This window comes from Meles meles, chromosome 10 (assembly GCF_922984935.1).
Source record: "Meles meles chromosome 10, mMelMel3.1 paternal haplotype, whole genome shotgun sequence".
Lineage (NCBI taxonomy): Eukaryota > Metazoa > Chordata > Mammalia > Carnivora > Mustelidae > Meles > Meles meles.
In genome coordinates, this window is record NC_060075.1 from 42,268,264 (window position 1) to 42,288,660 (window position 20,397).

The 20,397-nt window shown below is 44.1% G+C and overlaps 1 protein-coding gene across 3 annotated transcripts in view; it reads right to left on the reverse strand.

The window, feature by feature from the left end:
* The window catches only part of EEPD1 (endonuclease/exonuclease/phosphatase family domain containing 1), a 109,910-nt gene that overhangs the window by 27,412 nt on the left and 62,101 nt on the right, over positions 1-20,397 (reverse strand). For all 3 annotated transcript variants that reach the window (XM_046020588.1, XM_046020589.1, XM_046020587.1), the window contains exon 3: positions 11,016-11,067. In XM_046020588.1, coding sequence (XP_045876544.1) covers positions 11,016-11,067 — 52 coding nt within the window. The remainder of the gene's footprint in view (positions 1-11,015; positions 11,068-20,397) is intronic.

Consider the following 20,397-nt stretch of genomic DNA (forward strand, 5'->3'; position numbering starts at 1 on the left):
TCAGTTGAGAAGCAACACAGAGTCAAGAGACAAGGTTAGAGGGGAAAGTGCTCAGGATATACCCAAGGGCAAGCCTTTTGAGTATTGAAAAAAAAATTCCTCTCCCCCAAGCCAACCAATAGTGAAGGTCAGTAGTTTTCAAACATTTGTGACCATGACTCATAGCGGTAAATATATTTTTATATGGAAATCTGGTATATTCTATTTGTCTGCCTGCCAGCTGTGCATGTATGCATATAGTATGTATGTTTCCATGTATCCATCCATCTATCCATTCATCCAACCACCTACCTACTCATCCGTCCATCCATTTGTATATACATATAAGATAATGGATGCCAATAAGAAAATGATGCCAAATGGTAATGTGAATCCACAGGAACAAATGAAGTGAAATGGAAATGGTAAATAAGAAGGTTAATGTAGCTAATGGTATAAATAGCTACTTGTTCTCCTTTCTTCTCTCCTCATCTTCTGCAAAAGACATACAAGTATATAAAGTAATGAGTATAATAATGTCTAGCTGGCTCTGTAGCATAGTAGTTAGGTGTAACATGTGTAAAAACACCTCAAAAAGAAAGGGAAATACAGCTATACAGGAGCAATGTGTTTATCTCTCATTGGAATTAAGTTAGTAAAGATCTGAAAGAAGTTAGTATAAATCTGATACATTAAGATTTATATGGTAAACTCAACAGTGACTATGAAGAAAATAACTCAAAAAGCAGAGTAAAAAAATCATTATGGAAATTAAAATATTATCTTAGAAAATACTAACTTAATGCAAAAGGAAGCAGTGAAAGAGGAAAAAAGGAACAAAAGAAGATGTAAGATACAGAAAGCAAAAAGTAAAATGGGAGCTGTAAACTCAACTATATCAATAATATCATTAAATGTGAATGGATTAAATAACCCCATAAAAAGGCAGAGCTGTCAAATTGGGTAAAATACAATATCCAACTATATGCTGGGTACAGGAGATAGCACTTAAGATTAAACGATACAAGTAGGTTGAAAGTAAAAAGATAAAAAGGACACATCACGCAAACAGTAACCATAAGGAAGCTGGAATAGCTAAACTAATATTAGAAAAACAGACCTTAAAATTAAAGCTGTTACTAGAGATAAAGAAGGACATTTTATAATAATAAAAGGGTCATTCTATCAGAAAGACATAACTATTATACATTTATATGCACCAAAAAACAGAGTCCCAAAATACATGAGAAAAAAATCGGACAGAACTGAAGGAAGGAACAATAGTTAGGGACTTCCATACCCCACTTTCAATAATGGTTAAGCAATTAAATGAATAATTAACAGAAAACAAAAGACTTAAGCAACAATATGAACCAAACAGACCTATAAACATTTATAGAACACTCATCCAAACAACAGAAGAATACACTTTCTTCTCAAGTGTACATGGAATATTCCCCAGAATCTATCATAGTCTAGGTCATAAAACAAGCTTTGATACATTTAAAAGGACTGAAGTTAAGTAAAGCATGTTCTCTGGTCACTGTGGAATGGAAAAAATTAGAAGTCCATAACAGAAAGAATTTTGGGAAATCCAGAATTAAGTGGAAATTAAACAACAACTTGTGAATTCCCAATGGGAAGAAAGAAGAAGAAATCTCAAGAGAAACTAAAAACATTTTGATATAAATGAAAATGAAAATGTAAAAAGCCAAAACTTATGGGGGTCAACTAAGCAGTGCTTAGAAGAAAATTTATAGCTGCAGATGCTTATCTTAGTAAAGAAGAAAGATCTCAAATCAATAGCCCAAGCTTCCCCTTGAAGACACCGGTGGGGGAAGAAGAGTAAACTAAACCCAAAGCAAAGAGAATGAAGAAAAAAAAAAAAAAAAAAAGATCAGAGCAGAAATGAGTGGAATAGAAGATAAAAAATAACAGAGAAAATCAATAAACTCAAAAGGTCCTTGAAAAATACAACAAAAAATGAAAAACCTTTAGCTAGACTGACCAATAAAAAAGAAAAAGAGAGCAGACTCATGATAACCCCCCAAAGATCTTCCTGCCTAAACTCTAGCTGAACACACAAGCCAGGCAAGGTGATCAGGGGAAAAGCCAAACAGATGTGGATCTCACTTAGGGCTGGTTCCTTCTTTCCAGGGTTGATGGCTCTCCCCTGTCTGCCTGCTTTGGGTAGCTCTTGGTGCTTTCAAATTTTTGAAATTTTATTGAATTTTTTTTGAAATTTAAATTTTTTTTACTTTTTTGAAAAAATTTTTATTGAACTTCTTTAAATTTGAAGTTTTAAAATGCTTTTTGCATTTTATGCAGAGTTGAACATTGTTGTTTGAGAGAAGGCTATACTGATACAAGCTACATTGCCATTTCTAGAAGTGGGGTCCCCAGATGCCCTCTTGAAGAGGAAAGAAGGCATCTCAAGCCAAGACTCAGCACAGGAAAAATATTAACATGGACACAGTATGTTTAAATTATGGACTAGACAAGTGCACAAGACCAGCCCATCATTTATAAGCCACTACGAGAAGCCAGTCACTCTCTCTCTAGTTGATGATAATACACTTCTTAGCAAAACAGAGAGCAGTGATTTTTCAAGGACTCCTCCATTTCGAAGTCCTGAATCAAATTATCTTTCTGCTCGTGGAATAGGCCTTGGGTGGGCCTCTGCCTGAACTTGCAATCCACGTGGATGTGAAATTTCTCCTTTTTTCCTCTATACATACAGATTCAACTAGGAGATGAAGAAATAACGAATTTAAGGTATGAAGGCAAAGTAAGAGAACCATCACCAAGAACGGCCCCAGGGACAACCCGTCACAAGTACAATGCAGCAGGGGGTTCAGACTAACCTAGACAAGACTCAGATATGATTTCTTTCCTTTTCCCACTCCCAGATGCCTAGCATTGAATCTAAATGGCTTCAAACTGTTATGAAATATTTGTTAACATAAAATCATTATGTATCCATTACAAAAACAGAAACAGTTACACAGAAATTATCAAAAATGTATAACTGCATATAAAAATTTTAAGTTCTATATAAAATCAGTTCACAGTTTTTTAATAAAAAAAAAAGTCTAAATAAAAATGCTTTGGGTTAGAAGCTGGCTAGGGTAATCCATGGTGTAGTAGATGAACTGGCAGGTGCCAGGCTCCAAAGGGTTCAGGATCGCTGAGGAGGGATGAAGGCTGACTGTGTACGGTACAGGAAACTCCAAGTGCAAGAAAGAAGAGAAATAGGACAGGACCAAAGAGGAAAGTAGGACAAGTAGCCACACATTTCAGGTTTGGGGACTGCTACCACAGACTGTTTAACCCCTCCCTTCCCACAGAGCACTGAACTGCCTTTCATTATTGTTAATTATAAAGCATGATATGACAGGCTTATTATTTTCTGCTTTTATGGATGATTTCCTTAAGATGTGCATCCAGGAATGGGATCGCTGGCCAAAGCATAGGGGCATCTTGAAGGCTGATAAAACATGTTGCCCAGGAGTGTATGGGAAGACGGCGCGTCATCACCAGCCCCAACCAGCAATGTATGGGGACCCCCGGCTCTGTCCCCGCATGAACATTCTATACCGTTCCTTAAAAAATTTTGCTAATGTAATAAATTTAAAAGCGTCTCTTGCTTAATGTATGTCTCTTTGATAGCTAAGGACGCTAAAGGGGATTTAAGAACCCTTTTTGAAACTCTACTTTTTGCTCACTTCAAATAAAAGCTTTTCATAAAGAAAGAAAGGTGGCGGGAGACCCCAAAATTACATGGTATCTTGGTGATTCTTAAAGAATAAAGAGAAAATACTTTTTTTTTTTTTTTTTTTTTTTTTAACGAACTGTGAAGCCTGGCCCATAATTCACTAAGATGTTCCATTTTCTGGAAGCTGAGGGGCTGGGACAGAGGTGTGTGTGTGGGGGGGGGGGGGGACCCCAGCCAAGAGCCCTTTCCAGAATGGGGGTGGGGTCCAAGTGCACAGTTTGTAAAGCAGAGCTGGCGAAGGGGTGGCTGTGGCCGCCCAGCACAGGGCCTGAGCCAGACTCCACAGAGCCAACAGGGGGAGTCTGACAATAGAGGTCTCCATTTCTGCTTCCTGGACCCTTCAGGAAGGTAACAAGCTGTCTGCTTGAAGGGATTTGGCCAGAAACATGGTTACAATGAGTTTAATCATGCTTAGACACTGATCTGGCTCAACCCGCTTAAAAAAAGAAAAAAAGTAACAGGCACATGAATAGTGACCATTTAAATGGCATTTGAATAAGGCTCAGAGTACACGAAGGACCGGGGCACGGGAGAAAAAAATAAACCAAGGGAGCTGAAGAATCTCATTCTGATATTTTTAAATGAAGACAGAGTGCTATTTTTTGAAGGTATTTTTAAGTAGACTTCATGTTAAGGTTCTTGAAGCTATTCATGTTGACGTTGAGCCTACGTGGAGGGTATGTCTGCTACACATTCTCTGTTGCCCCCTTTGCAGGCCCTCAGACCCCCGCAGCCCTCACACCACTCTCAGATGCTCCCCTGGGCCTGTTCACATCCAGAGCCTTCCAACCCCTGGCCCATATTCTTTATTTCCCCTCCTGGACCCAAGGTGGGGCTCAGGGAGACCAACACTACATGCCTGTGTCTGTTTCACTACAAGTCATTCTGTTAAAAGCCCTGAGTCTCACCTCTCCATTACCTGGCCTGGGACTGACCCTCTGGGTCACTCCTGGAAGATGCAGAGATAGAAGCTTCCACAATGCCTGCGGGAAAGCTAATGCCCAGATTAAATGAGATCATGGGAGACAGGCAGCGATTGTCTTGAAGGGAGTTCTGGACTAGAGCGCCTTCCACTGGGGCACTCCTGATTCCAAAACAACTAGACCTGGGTCAAGAGGACACTTCAGGTCCTTTGACCTCTGTGTCCTGTCTACAGGATGACAGGGTGAGAACCCAGGGTTTGAACAGTTTCCCTCAGCTCTGGCATTCTGAGTTTCTATACACGCCATTCAAATGTATTTACATAACTTTATCTCCCTTGGTATACAGTACAACTTAGGCACAATGTTAAGTACTCGATTGCTGCACAAACTAAATTAACTGGAAGTCCAAATCACAGCGAAAAACACTCCAGAAGCAGGTAATATCAGAGCTAAAGCTTATGTGCACCCGCGCATATGTTCAGGAAAGCCGGTCACCGGTTAGAGACACAAGCACTTAGCATCCATAGCTCATTCTTACCCATCGATGTGACTCTTATATACCCCCTATTTCCTTCCAAAAGTTCCCAGGAAGCTACTAACTTTGAATTCCAATGTTGCCCACCACCAGGGTCCGGCTGCAAAAGTCCCTGACCAGCAAGCATCAAGTTCAATTTTTCTAGTGTCAGGCTTGTGGGTGAAATGTATTCACTTCATCTCCTACATGAAGTGCCAGAAGAGGTCTGAGGGATCATCTGCTCCCCCTGTAGGAAAACTAGACTCAGAGCCTGGGTTCAGTGCTGAAATTCTAGGGAAAATGTCCAAGAGCACACACGAAGACTGGCAGGCCTTTTGTCCTGGACAACTTCCCAAACAAGGGGAGGGCGGGGTGGTAACTCCTTTTTCAACATCCTCTAAGGCATCAGCTCAATCTCAAGTTGGGCTTCTCAAGAAAGGAGAAAAAAGAAATACCAATGATGATGATGATGGTGATGGTGACAACAGGGATAATCTCAGTAAGCAGGGACAGCACTAGCCACCATCACTCTGCTGCTCACTCTAGACATAATTTCTTTTATCTCACACGTTACTGTCTCTAATTCTCATAAAAAATCCAGGGAGGGGCACCTGGGTGGCTCAGTGGGTTAAGCTACTACCTTCGGCTCAGGTCATGATCTCAGGGTCCTGGGATCGAGTCCTGCATCAGGCTCTCTGCTCAGCAGGGAGCCTGCTTCTCTCTCTCTCTCTCTGACTGCCTCTCTGTCTACTTGTGATCTCTGTCAAATAAATAAATTAAAAAAAAAAAAATCCAGGGAGGTAGATACTAGTCCGTTCATGTTAAAAAGAAACCAAGTCTGATCAATAACTTGCCACAAGAACCCCCAGCTGGTAAATATCAGAGCTGGATTCAACCCCAGTCTGTTCACCCTTGGAGCTAGAGTTCCAGGGGACAAAGCATGGGCTCAGCCAGCTTGTGATTAACGGCTGAGTCATGGCCTGTGGAGGCCGGGGCGGGGGTAGCACAGAGACGACCGATGGTTTGTGTGCTGGGTGGCCTGAACCTCACACAGGCAGCTTTTCAGGCCGACTTGGCTCTGGGGTTGGGTCAGCCGGTGCTCTGCCCTCTGGCTCATCCAGCAACAGGGTGACCTTCAGCTGGAGTTAACGGCCAAGCTATTGTTTGCAGCTTTGCAGGAAGCTGTTTGAAAGGGTCATTGAAAAATGATCTTACTAAATCAAGCTGTACTAATATTTTTATTTCCTTTCATGCAATGCCACGTTTAAAGGCATTAGACGGGCCTGTTTATAAGGCCTGGGAAACAAGTCTGTGTGCCTTAAGTTCAGAAAAACAAAAGCATCCTACACTTAAACCAGAGAGAACGGAGAGAACAGGATGGCAAGCATCCTTCTCGAAGCCGGTCCTCACTCTCCACTCCTGATAGACGCTTGATGACAAAGCCCAGCAAAATCCAAAACTTCTTGTCAGGGGAATGTCACATGTCCTGACGTATATGCATATTAAGTAATCTTCTCGTGGTTCCAACAGTTTTTTAAGACAAGAAATTGGTAAAAAAAAAAAAAACTTAGTTCATTAATTGTATGGTTTATAGCTTATTTTTTAAATAAAAGACAAGTAATTGACACTCATCTAGGAAATGACCTTTTGCAGCATTTGTAGAGAAGAGAAATTCAGAGACCTAATCCCCCCAGGGGTCCCTAAGCTCCAACCCAATCTACTGCACCTGATTTAAGATGAGCAGTGTTAGGAGAGGCGAAAACTGGAACCCTACTGAGTGTGTGAGGGTCGCTGGGCCTGTGCTCACCATTCACATCTCCTCAGGAAGGGTGTTCTAATGTGAGTAGGGCAGATGTTAGCCACAGAGACTCTGAAGCCCAGTAAGGACCACTGGGGCAGGGAAGCAGAGAAAATGCAAGAAAACAGAGTATGAAAAAAACAATTTCCTCCTCTTCATGATGTGATCAGAGATGTACTAAGAAAGTAAAACCCAAGTATTTTAGGGTGGGAGGGCACCAGAGAGATCAGTTTTATGCATGAAGAAAGGGGTTGGCGTCTCCAAGGAAGGTCCCTTGCCAGGTCCAGTAGTCAAATTGGGGTGAGATTGGGAGGGGACCTTGGCTCTACAACAACAGAGCCTCCTCAGAGCTGACCCCAGGGCCCTGCGGAAGCCAAGAAAACCTCACCACTATTATAGCAGAGAGGCTCTCTGCCTAAAACCTGAGACAGGAGGAGTCAGGCACATGGCTGGTAGTTTGAAGCTGAAATACTAAGACCATAATAATGCCTATATGCGGGAGAAAAAGCGCTAGAAATCTTAGTATCTAGGAGATTCCAAAACACTGCTTCTCTTCAGCCTTTTCCAGTATGTTTTACGTAGTCTGACTGTTTACTGGTCGGATTCAACCTGCAAGTACCTGGGAGGGAGATAACGCCCAAATAGCTTCCACGCTATAAGAGAAAGGCACGTGGGCAACAGGTCCCCGCTCTTGGGCCTAAGTCTGGAGGGGGACCAGTTCCACTGTGGCAGGGTCTCAGGAGTTCAGTCTTGCAAAACGCAAAAGCAGACTGCTGTTGGAAGCCCAGCTCCAAAGGCAGTCAAAGAGGTTTGAGGTTTGCAGGATGTGTATCTAACTGACACTTTTCTGGCTGTACTTATTAAATTAAATAAGACTATTTTCTAAATGAAAAGAAGTGATGTCTGGGTGGCTCAGTCATTAAGCATCTGTCTTCAGCTCAGGTCATGATCTCGGGGGTCCTGGGATCGAGTCCCACATTGGGCTCCCTGCTCAGCGGGAAGCCTGCTTCTCCCTCTCCCATTGCCCCTCCCCCTGCGTGTGTTCTCTATCTTGCTGTCTCTCTCTGTCAAATAAATAAAATCTAAAAAAAAAAAAAAATCTGAACTATCATCCTTATGTTAAAAAATGTATAAAATAAATGAAAGGAAGAAACAGAAAAACTAAAGATAAAAACTGAGTTCTGACAAATAGAATGATGATGTTTGCTGCTCTTCTGGTGCAAAAAAAAAGAAAGAAAAAGAGCTTAACTGGCCCCCAAAGCAAATGCCTGACACCTCAGAGCTTCTCTACTGAGATGTGTGTCAATAGCAGGGACGGTGATCAGAAATGATATCCTCAGGACAGCTTCCTGGACCTTAGTGCACATAACTCAACGGGTCTTGTTAGGAGGAAGATTGATTCTAGGAGTCTGGGTGGAGCCCGAGAATCTGCCTTTCTAAGCAGCTTACGATGTTGCTAGCCCACAGACCACACTCTGAACAGCAAACTCTGCAGTTTACTAAGCACCTTCCTAGGTGGGTCTCAAAATTATCCAGGTGAATGAGAATCCACATATCATGAGGCACCTTGGGAGCCTATCTCATTCCAGCAAAGGAACCAGGTCAGTCTTGCTGCAAAAAAAGTAATACCATGCCAGGAAACAGATCATGTGTCCCTCAAAATGCCATTGACGACCCAGCTTGTGTCAACTGGTTGCTTCTGGACTTTCCGAAGAATATCTGCTACTTGCCTGGCACATAGAAAGCTCAACAGAGGCCTTGGGAGAAATGAATGAATGGATGGATGGATGGATGGATGGATGGATGGATGAACGAATGAATAGAAGAAGGCAGGAAGAAGGACACTACGTGAATTTGGCTCCCAGCTAGTCTCTGTGCATATTTAGACTATTTCATAAATCTTTGAACTTCCCACTTGTGGAGATCGGGGAATAATACAAAATCACCATCAGACTTGGGGAGAAAAAGGGAGGAGGGAGGGGAGAGGAGGAGGGAGGGGGAATAACAGGTGCAGCCACTAACTTCTGGGGATCACTGAGCATCAAGTCCTGTACTTTGACTGTCGACTCCATCTTCTCAAGCCCTCTGTGAATTAGGGATGATACAGATTTGCACTTTACAGACTGGGGAACTAAAGCACAGAGAGGGTCAGTGACCTGGGATGCCCCAGTTACGAAGGAGGAGGCAGGCTCTGGCCCAGGCCGCCTGAGCCCACCCCACTCCGTGGCAGGCTCACCACTCCCCCCTCAGGGCAGCACAGTGGCTCGCCCGCCACCCACAGCGAGCCCTGACTCCCCAGTCAGTACCTCCAAACTGGCTTGCCTGGGGCAGCCTCTCCAAATCAAATATTAACATAGCTGCAAGACCTAATCAATGGTCTCGGTGCCTGAGTTCTTACTATATGGATATAGCTTAGTGCACGGACGCCACGGGTTTATGAGTTTTGTCTGAAGGGCTCTGGGTTTCTTTGAAATTAAGTAGTAAAACAAAAGAACCATAGAGAATATTGAGGAGAACATTGTTTGTGGAGAGGTAACTTTTTAAAGGTTTCTGGAAGAATCTTCATACACTCCTCTACCCAGTCCTACTCAGCCCCATTTGCTTTATCATCTACACATCCTCTTCCCCCCAACACATATGTGTGTGTACACACACACACATCTCCATTAGTTTTCTCTGAATCATTTGAGAAGAGAACATAAACAGCATGCCCCTTTATTCCTAAACACATCAGTGCATAATTCCTAGGAACAAGTCCATTCTCTGACACGTGCCAGTTATCGACTTCAGGGAAAATTCACGTTGATATAATACTTTCTAATCTAATCCACGATCCACATCCAACATTGTCATTTGGCCCAAGGATATCTTTGTGAGCCGGACCTCCTGCATTTTAATGGCTGGATGTGTATTAAGAATTGATACACATAATTAAGAATTAATATGTGTCGAGTGCTTTGGCATTTAGAAAGCCCTTCCGCTGCACTCGCTCATTTGGTTCTCATGTTGCCTCTCTGAGGTCAGGCAAGCAGCATCATCTCTGTTTTACCCGGGGCCAAAATGAGCCTGAAGTAATGTTAAATTCAGAGCCAGCATTCAGCAGCCCCCTCTCCGCACATGACCACTTGGTGCTTCAAGACTGCTTCAGAGGCCAACCAGCAGACTGACCACTTAAAACATGTAAAATCCTATTAATAAAATAATACTGCTTGAGCGTTTATATCTCTAACCATTTCCTTTTACGCTAATGTTATAGATTCTAATTAGTACCCATAGCTACATACTCAGGAAGAGACAGAGCCATTCCCAGGAGAGCAGCTTGGTATGAGTTGAGAGACCCAAGAGGTGGGTCTTGGTCTTGTCTGATCTGTTTTCCAGAGCCTACCCAAACTTGCACACAGAACTTGAACTCATGACCTGGAAAGGATCCTCGGCTGCCTGCTTGACTTGATCATGGAGAGCTGAAATACTGGGTATCTCTTCCAGGGCATAGTGAAACATGAGTTTGAGTTGGGGAGAGAGTTTCCTAATCCTTACAGAGAGCCTAAAAGGGGGATCAAACTCATGAACTCACCCATTAAACAGAAAAAGCGCTGATTTGGGAAATGGAAACTTTAAATCTTTACTCTGCCGCTTAATTTTCCTTGGGCATGTGACCTGAGTTTACTGGGCCTCTGTTTTATCATTCACAAGCCCAAACAGGAACTAACACCCACATGCAGAAAGGGAGTGAAGGGACCAGCATGGAGTCTGGTCCAGTGCCTGGTATTAAAAGGAAAAGAAAGGCTGCCTCTGTGTTCAACAGAACCCTGAAGTGGCCGAGCAGTGCTGGGTTTCTAACAGGATGTAAGCAATGTGGGAAATGTGGATGAAAATGCTGCACGCTTCCCTGACTGGTAAGAACACAAAATAACAGACCCACTTTGCAGTAAGGGCTATCTCTGGCCACAGGGAGTTGAGTGTTTCCCATGTGTGGCCCTCTGCTCTACGTTTGTGACGGTGGGGCGGAAAGAACAAAAGATTTACCTTTTCCAGAGCCTCTCTGTCAAGTAGTTCCTGCACAGCTAGAAGCTTGATGCTGTAAGAAAAAAAAAAAAAGAAAAGAAACTGGGCTTGAAAACAATTTCAAATTGAAAACAAATCATTTCCCATCACCAAGCATCAGCCAAGTCATGAGAACAAATTTTGACCTGTCAGCCTGCATTTCTGCTGAGTCCCATCTAAAGGAACCTTTGCTTTGAATTGAAATGACCATTTCAGAATGATTAAAAATGTTTCTAAATTATACAGTTGATGGCATCATAGGATCCAGAAATTTCACATCTGGGCCTACACCCAGAGGGGTTGAAGATAGGACCTGCAACAGACATTTGCACATCCATGTTCACAGCAGCCAAAAGGCGGACACAACTAAAATGCCCATTAATGGACAATGCAGGGGATAAACGAGATGTGGCAGAGATCTATGATGGAATTATAGTCAGCCTGAAAAAGAAGGAAATTCTGGCCCGTGCTACAACAGAGAGGAAGCACGATGACATGATGCTAAGTGAAACAAGCCAGACACAAAAGGACAAATGCTGTCTCATTCCACTTTTATCAGATAGCTAGCACGGTCACATCCAAAGAGACAGGAAGCAGAAGGGCAGTTGCCTGGGGCAGGGGGAGGGAAGATGGGGGACCTGTTGTTTAGTGGGCACAGGGCTTCAGTTTGGGATGACCAAAAAGTTCTGAAGATGGATGGTGGTGTGAATGTACTCATGTATTCTCATGCTCATAAATGGTCAAAATAGCGATTTTATGTTATGCACATTTCACCTAAAAAAATTCCAAAAATAGGGCGCCTGGGTGGCTCAGTTGGTTAAGCATGTCCCTTTGGTTTAGGTCATGATCCCAGGGTCCTGGGATCAAGTCCCATACCAGGGTCCCTGCTGAGCAGGGAGCCTGCTTCTCCCTCTGCCTGCTATTCCCCCTGCTTGTGCTCTCTCTGTCTCAAACAAATAAATAAAATCTTTAAAAAAATGCTAAAAATAGGGGCGCCTGGGTGGCTCAGTGGGTTAAGCCGCTGCCTTCGGCTCAGGTCATGATCTCAGGGTCCTGGGATCGAGTCCCACATCCGGCTCTCTGCTCGGCAGGGAGCCTGCTTCCTCCTCTCTCTCTGCCTGCCTCTCTGCCTGCTTGTGATCTCTCTCTGTCAAATAAATAAATAAAATCTTAAAAAAAAAAATAGTCCTTCTCAGACTTCGCTGCTCATTGGAATCACCTGGGAATCTTAAAATGCTGACGGTTGGCTCCCACCTCTGAACACAGTGAATTAATTAGCACAGGGCATTAAGAGTTTAAAAAAAAAATGCTAAATATAATGATAGCTGCTTCATGCAATGGATCTGAACAAATTCAGAGGAATATAAAGAAGAAAACAGTTGCCCATGTTCAGTATTAATCTTTCCTTCATGTCCTTTTGATGCCAAAAAGCCAACAGATAAAATCTCTGCTTACGAAGACGGCCTGCTCAGCTGCTGACTGCACAGTGACCAAGCCCTACTGTGTGCAGGTGGGCAAGGGTGTGCAATGACCAGAACACTCTCCCTGCTCAGAAGCTCATAGCCTCTCAGAGGCCATAGTCAGACCACAGTCGGACTATGGCCGTGGATGGGCCAAGATGCAGAGAAGCCTGGTCCTGGCAGAGAACAAGGAAGGCTTCCTGGAGGAGGGTCTGGGCTAGCCTTGACTGGGGAGAAAGGCGACCCACAGAGGGGCAGCAGAGGCAAAGGCACCGAGGGGAGTGGAGAGGTGGGGAGCGTATGAACCCACCAATTTCCGGTTTAGGGGCCAGAGTCCGGACCATAGCCAGCAACTGAGAAGAGAATTCGTTAGTGGATGCAGGCTTTACAAGGAGGCATCCTCCCCATCACGACACGCTGCCTTTGACGTGTTTGTGGTCAGAAGGCCAGACTCAGCGCACATGGGAGGAAGCACGAGCGCTCGCTGAGATCGTTTAGGGAGCAGATCAGCCGTGGGTGGCGCGTGATGCTCCCTCTCCGCGGAGCCAATCTGTTTGTGGTCACTGGCCACTGCGTTCTCTACCTCCAACCAACATGCCTGGATTCTCTGGAGCAGAAATGTCCCCACTCCGCACCTGATGAGCCTCCCTCCAAAGGGGTTATTGCTCACAATAAGGTTCACCTTAATTTACAGAATTCTTCGTACTCTCTCCATGCAACTAGGCAAACCCATCCAGCCAAATGCAATCACTTACATAAGAGGAACTCGGGGAAGTACGATAATGGTTTTAAAGTTTACAAGACACTACCAGCACGATTAACAATTCGGCAACTCTCAGAGCGAAAAGACAGGACTCGGGGCATTCCCTCTGTTCCAGCCACACTGATTCTCCATCTCTCAGACATTGGTTTTGTTGTTCGTCTGGCTTGGGTCCTGCCCAACATCTTTACAACCTTGACTCTGACATTGTGTCATTCCAGGCCAAATGTGAATGCCACGTCCTCCAAGCAGCCTTCTCTGGACACTGAGGTCAAGCAGCGTCCCTGATCATCACATTTCATTTTCTCCGGCGCACTTGCTAGTCCATTAAAGCATTGATTTGTTGGGGGCTGTGGTCTGTCCCTTCCCAAACAGCGAGGAAGCTCCTTACAGCTGGGAGCTCAAGGGTCTTCTTGCCATTCCATTTGCAGGCTCTGCAACTGGGGCATGGAAAGGATTCAAGGAACATTTACTAACCGACTAGCAGGGCCCAGTCAATATTATAGCTGATGTAGCCCAGCTTGGCTCACTGGCGGGGCCTCAGTTTCTCCCTCTGTAAAAGAATGCCTCCAACGAGATGACTGTGTGTGTTTTCCCTCGGTGACATGCACTGCAGGCATGCATGCACATGCCAGCTATGAATGGGATGTGTCCAGTGGCCGGTCAACACTCCTGGCTACTCCTTGGCACATTCTGATTCCCCACGAATCTGAATTCCAGGCCACTGATTTGGATGGCATCTTATGTGCTCAGTTAGGGGTTTCCAGCTGGAGCTCAAGTTTCAGAAGCTTAAATTGCTTCTGAAATAACCACTGGAAAATAATTCTACCAGGGGAAATTTTTCAGCAGTCTCTCATTTCTGCCCCAGTCCACGGTCTTGAAGTCCGATTCAGGATCAGATATCAGACATCGACCGATGAGAGGAAAGGTTTAAACACTGTTGAGATAGTCAACTCTCCTCCTCTCCCTGCTTGCATAGATATTACACACAAGCCACTGTAGAACGTGAGCTGAAAACCAACAGTTTCAGGCTCTAAGGGAAAATGATATAAAGACAACATCATCATTTAAGTCAAAGCCTGAAGGATGCTGCTTCCTGCTCTGATTTTCCTCTTGAATGGGGATGTGGCAAATACATGGCATGCCTAGTGCCCCTCTCCAACCCTCTCCACCTCTTCCCGCGAACTTTGCTCCTGTGTACCTTAGACGAAGCTTCAGAATCCTTCTCAACACTCCAGTAAGACCCAACCAACCTACTCGAGCGGGCATGTCAGATTAAACTGATTTCACATCTGCTCTACAACCAAGGCCAAAGAATATTAACCTACAGAGGGGGTCAGAGAAAAAGAGGGGCATTCCCACACTATTCAAAAGCATCAGTGTGAGATGAGATTGCTTTAGGGGCAGGGGGAGAAAAGACGGGAAGAGGAAAAGACACTCGAATCTTTCAAAATGGAAACAACACATGGTAATAAGAAATTACTGCCCCAGCGGCTTATAACGTTGGATTTCTTCAGGGAGCTGTGGGTTTTTTCCCCTCCTCAGAGCTGTAGTCTTTAAGAGTATTTGAGATGTTTCCTGTTACATAACTACCCTAATGTTAGTTCTTCCCTTACTGGAAATGCTCCAAGTTTGGAGTATTTCTTTCAGTATGTGTGGTATCAGATTAGAGGAATCCCTGGGACATTTAGAGAGTCCCTGGGACAAAATGTCACTCGTATGAAGGAGCAACAGAGCCTTTACCAAATCTTCCAGTTAACACCTCTCATTTCTTCCCCTCATCTCTGTGTTAGCTTTGCTCCTCTTTCCCTCACTCCCTCCCTCATCCTCTCCTTCCTTCCCATCCTCCTTCTGTCCTTTTGCTAAGTCCATGAATGTATATTGAATGCATCCTATATTTCAGAAACTGCCAGGAATCAGGGTGACTGAGATGAACCCATATTATTCCTGCCTTCCCAGAGGCTAGGATCCTGCTTGGGCACATGCCCAGGGAAGTGCCCCTCTTTCCTGGGTTCTGTAGGCTGGTGGCTGGACTAAATAGGACATATCTTTATGGTGGCCTGGGGCTTGGTCATCATTCTCTGAAAACAGCAGAGCACCCATCAGAAGTCTCAGTGACAAGCAATTTCTTTTTCAGCACCCAGCTGAGAACGGAGGCAAATGGTAACACAAAAGCAGCCGAGAGCAGGGCTTTGCTTAGAAAAACGACAACTTTAAGGACAAGTTCTGAAGTCAAAGAGGACAACACTTGGGTAGACCGGGGATGCATGCTATTAACATTTGCTTAACTAAGCCACAAGTTGATGAGCTAGTTGAGGGCTGAGGCCTTATTCCGTGGCACAGAGCCTGGTCCAGCGAGGTCTATCGAGGAAGTAGAGGTAGCGATGGGGAAAGGACCAGGGAAAGGACCAGACACTGAAAGCAGAGAAGCAAAGCAAAAAGTTGAAGAGACAGAAGCTGGAGGGCTCCCCCCCGCCCCACAGCCGCCCCACTGCAGTCTGGGGTGGCTTGGAGCTGCAGACTGAACCTTAACGGCCCCTGAAAAGGCAACAAAGAGGCAGATAAGATAAGAGGCAGATGGCTCTATGGGTGCTGCAAAATCACTTAAAGGTCAAACTGTCGACTATGCAGAAACTCACGCCCAGCACCAGAGTCAAGGATTCCCTCCGGCTCCCTCTCTCTGAGGACTCTGGCACCGAGCTTCCCCTGCATTTATGAGTTGACACAGTATAGTGTGTGAGACATAGCAGCATTTGGTAAATGCATTACAGATGTACATATAACATGTGGAGTGATCCACTCACCGCGTGGATAAAATATTTAAGGTTATGTATTATGCACTAGGCACCGTTGGGCACTGGGGATACAGCGATGGGCAAACACAGCCTCTGCCTTCAAACTTCTCAGTCTAGTGGAGGAACCAGGTACCTACATCAGCCACAGATGCACCCTCAAGGGGCAAACACAGGGTGCCAAGAGGCTCATTGGAAGGGCAGTGCAAAGCTGGCAGGCTCCCTGGGAGGTGACTGTTCTAGGTTGATGCCCACGGGCTTGCGAGGCAGAGAGATCAAGCGGGAGGAAAAGCATAAGCAAAGGAACCAGGAGGTAGAGTGAACATATCCCCCCAGCCCACCCAGAGACTGAATGCCCACCAGGGACCACAGGGATGTCTGGAGGGTGGGATAGATGCCGAAGAATTATTCTGAAGAAACAACTGGGGCCAGGCCTGCTTAGAGGGTTGGTTAAGTCATATTAAGGAGCTTGAACAGTATCTTGAGGCAAGGAGTAGCTAATGATGAGTTAGGGCAGTGGTGCCATGGAGAGCCCAAGGGGCAGAAGATGCCTGATAAAGGTATAAAATGGCTCTGGTGTGAAGGGCTTGGGGTGGAGTAGGAGTGGAGGACAAGAACGGAGTAAGTGAGACCCGAGCTCTGCACCCAGCATGCCCGCCCACACTGTCTCCCGGACTGGAAACCAGGCAAGTGCGGAGCCGCGGTTACCACCTGTATCCTCAGCAGAACAGATATGAGTCTCTAGAGAGGGGACATGCTGGGCAGACTCCCAGGAAGGGACAGGGGGCCCAAGAGCAGAATTTGGAGAGAAGATGGAATGACAGCCAGCAGCCAGAGGCAATGATGGTTCTCTATCCGTACATCCGCATGCAGGACATGGGGGCCACTTAAGACATTTCACAAAAGTCGAATTCAGAAACTAGGTCAACCCAGTCATTGGACTGTTTCTCCTTTCTCTCTGAAGGAGGGCTCCCCATTAACTTCTCCTGAACAAAGGAAGGAAGAGTTCTCTTTTGATCATCAAATTTTAGAAGATGCCACAGATGTTAAATACAGACTTGTTTTCCCTAAGGCTAGATTTTCTTCCACCTTTGACTCAGGGCTGGGAGAACACAGCAGACATCAGTCTCCGGATATTAGTGAGTGTGCATGCCTCAGAGAGAAGGCAGGCCCCCAGGGAAGGTGCCCTCTTCAGCATCTTGTCCCATTGTTGCCAAACACACACCCACCATCTCATCCTTCCTTCCCAAAGCCAAGGGCTGAACCACAACACCACCATCGGAACAATCAGCATGGAATTTAGCTTGGGTGGCTGTTCTTGGCAGGTTAGAGAAAACTAGTGGCCAAACAGTGGGCAGGAAACTCCTCTGATGACAATCTCATGGTTTTTGTTTTATTCAGGTTTTCAATGGCTTAAATCAATTACAGTAATTTCCATTTCTTAGAAATTTCTTAGAAAATTGCCCAATCCATTCAGATTTTCAAAGTCTGAGCACAGAATGGGACTTGTGGTCACTTTAACTTAAGAAACAACCTCTGCTTCTGTGGTGATGTCCCCTTCCTCATTCTTTAATGTGTATAGATACTTTTTCTCACCTGAAAAAGTAGATCAGTCTATTTTGTTGGTCCTCTGAAAAAAATTAGGTTCTGAACTTATCAAGTCTACCATTTTTTTTTCTAATTAAGCAGGTCAACATTTACCTTCACTAATTCCTTTCTCCAAGTTTCCATTGTTTTCTTCAGTTTCTCTATTTACCTTCTTGAGTCAGGTATTCGTGATTCAGATCTCTTTATTATATATAAGACCATGAATAAAAATTCATTCTCTATGTAAATATTCATCCTTGTTTCCAATTTCATTATGTAGCCTTCTTGTCTACCACCAAGACTGAAGCTGCTATTTTGGTCTCTTACTGGAGTTGATAGTTCTTTGGATTGTCTTTTTCTATCGAGTAATTGGGTTTTAAATTGTATAGTTTTGTATTTTCTATAATTCTAATGTACTGAAGTTAAAGGAAGTACACTGTACATTTCCTGCTTTTAAAAAATCTATTCATAGTCTTTTTTGGTCTATTTTATGGTGCTTTTCTCTATTTCCCAGGGTTTGAGTAGTCTAGAACTTTTTTTTGATCTCCCAGTGTGTACCGTTAAGTTTTCATACTAGTGTAGGGGGATTAGGGAAGGGCTCTACAGTCAGTCTGCCTGGGTTCAAGCTGTATCACCTACTCATTGCAGGATCTTAAGAATTTTAAGAATAGCAGGTAGGAGTCAGGGAAGGGATCTGGCATTCACCCCTGTGACCTTGAACATAGATGACACGGGGGAATTACTTATCACATTGCTTAGCTCAGGGTAAACCACTTTCAATGGTGATACTGGTATAAATAGTATTGAGGGCTTTTTTTTTTTTTTTAAGCTATTAACACTTCTCTAAAAATCAGAATAAAGAAAGCAACAACTTTTTGTGCTACCAACCTATTTCCAGATAAGCAGCACAACAAACTTCTATCTCCCGTTCCCTTTTTGGTCTCCATTAACACCCTACAGTTTAGATCCAGAGTATAGACCCACTGCTGCTGCTGCAGCCTGTAGCTGCTCTTAAGAACAATTTCTGACACTCTCATTTGCTGGTTTACCAAACTCAAAATAAAAAATTGTTAGTTCTACTGATTTCAGGGCTTGTGCTACCTCTTCTTTTTTTTTTTTCTTAGAGAGTGAAAGGAGGGAGGGACAGAGGGAGAGAAAGAATCTCCAGCAGACTTCCCACTGAGCATGGAGCCCAACATGGGGCTCGATCTCATGACCCCAACTGCAACCAAGAGTCAGATGCTTAACTGACTGAGCCACCCAGGTGCCCCCATGTTATCTCTTCTTGAGCAATATTTTGTTTTATCTTTTAAACTTCTACAATATATCTTTAAAGTAAGCTTTAAAGTAAGGAGCATGTTCCTATGTTTTCCTAAGCCCTTGCATGCCCGAGAATTCTTTCTGATTGGCTTCATACACAAAAGACAACTCAGCCAAGTGTGAAATTGTTGGGTAACAACATAACCCCCAAAACTTTAGAGTTGGTTTGCCAACTCACTCGATAATCAGAAGAACTTTTAATGTGTCAGATTTCTAGACCCCACCTAGGGAAGAGTGATACAGGGCCTGGGAACATATCTGAATTAAAGACAAGACAACACAAAACTCCCAGGTGTTCTAGTCTTCCAATAGCTTCCATAGATACAGACTCTCTGTTACAGAGAACAAGCCTAAAGCCAACCTGATTTTTGTTATTCTTTTCTCTGCTTGGATTCTCATGAATCTCTCCCCTTTTTGTCCTTGTTATTCTCTCTGTTTCCCAGGCTATGCCCAGATCTGGGCCTCTTTTCTCCAACAGCTGTTCAGAACGTGGTGAGCAAGTACTTTATACCCAGACCCAATCTCTCTGCTGCTCAGGGAGGTAGCTAAATCCGGATCACTGATCCCAGTAATCACCAACACCAATCTGAATAGGGGCAGTCAGTTCTGTCTTCCACATCGATAACCTTGTCTCTTATTTTTCTTTCTTTCTTGTGTTTTCCAGAATCATTTCTCAACGTTGGTTTTTTTCTTCTCCTCCATTCACATCACTGATTGATTTCCCATAGCATTTGTGCTAGTTTTCTGGGGCTGCTCTCACAAATTATCAAAAAGTTGGTGACTTAGCCCAACACATATATATTCTCTCACAGTTCTGGACACCAGAAATCTCCAATCAGTACTACTGAGCAGAAATCAGGGTATCAGGTCTACCACACTCCCTCTGGAGGCTCTAGGGTGGAATGAGTTGTCTCTTCTAGCTACCAGTGGCTGCCAGTATCTGGCAATGGGTCTCCGTCTCTGGGATCATAGCACCTTCTTTTCTAACAAACTTTCCCCTGCTTATCTCATAAGGACACCTGGGATTGCACTTACGACAATTCAGGATAGTCTCCCCATCTTTCCAGATCCTTAGCTTAATCATATCTGTGACATCATTTTTGCTTTATAAGGTCATAATATTCACAAGTTCTAGGGATTAGGCTATGGATATCTTTTCAGGGCCATTTTCAGCCTACCACACATTAATACTCTTTATACTCCTACTAATTTGGGTTTTAGTTCTGTTGTGGAATTGTGTTTCCTCAAAACCTTTCCTAATTCACTGCATCTCTTTTTAAAATTTTATTTCTGTGGCCTTTTCCTACTAGCCCATTCTTTCCTTATGTTTTTCTGTCCCTATTCCAGAGCGGCCATGTCTTCCCGTAGTATGTGGAGGATGCCACACATTTCCCCCAGATTCTCTTTTGTAACCTGCTATAGATTATTTTCTGTGTCTCCAGAAG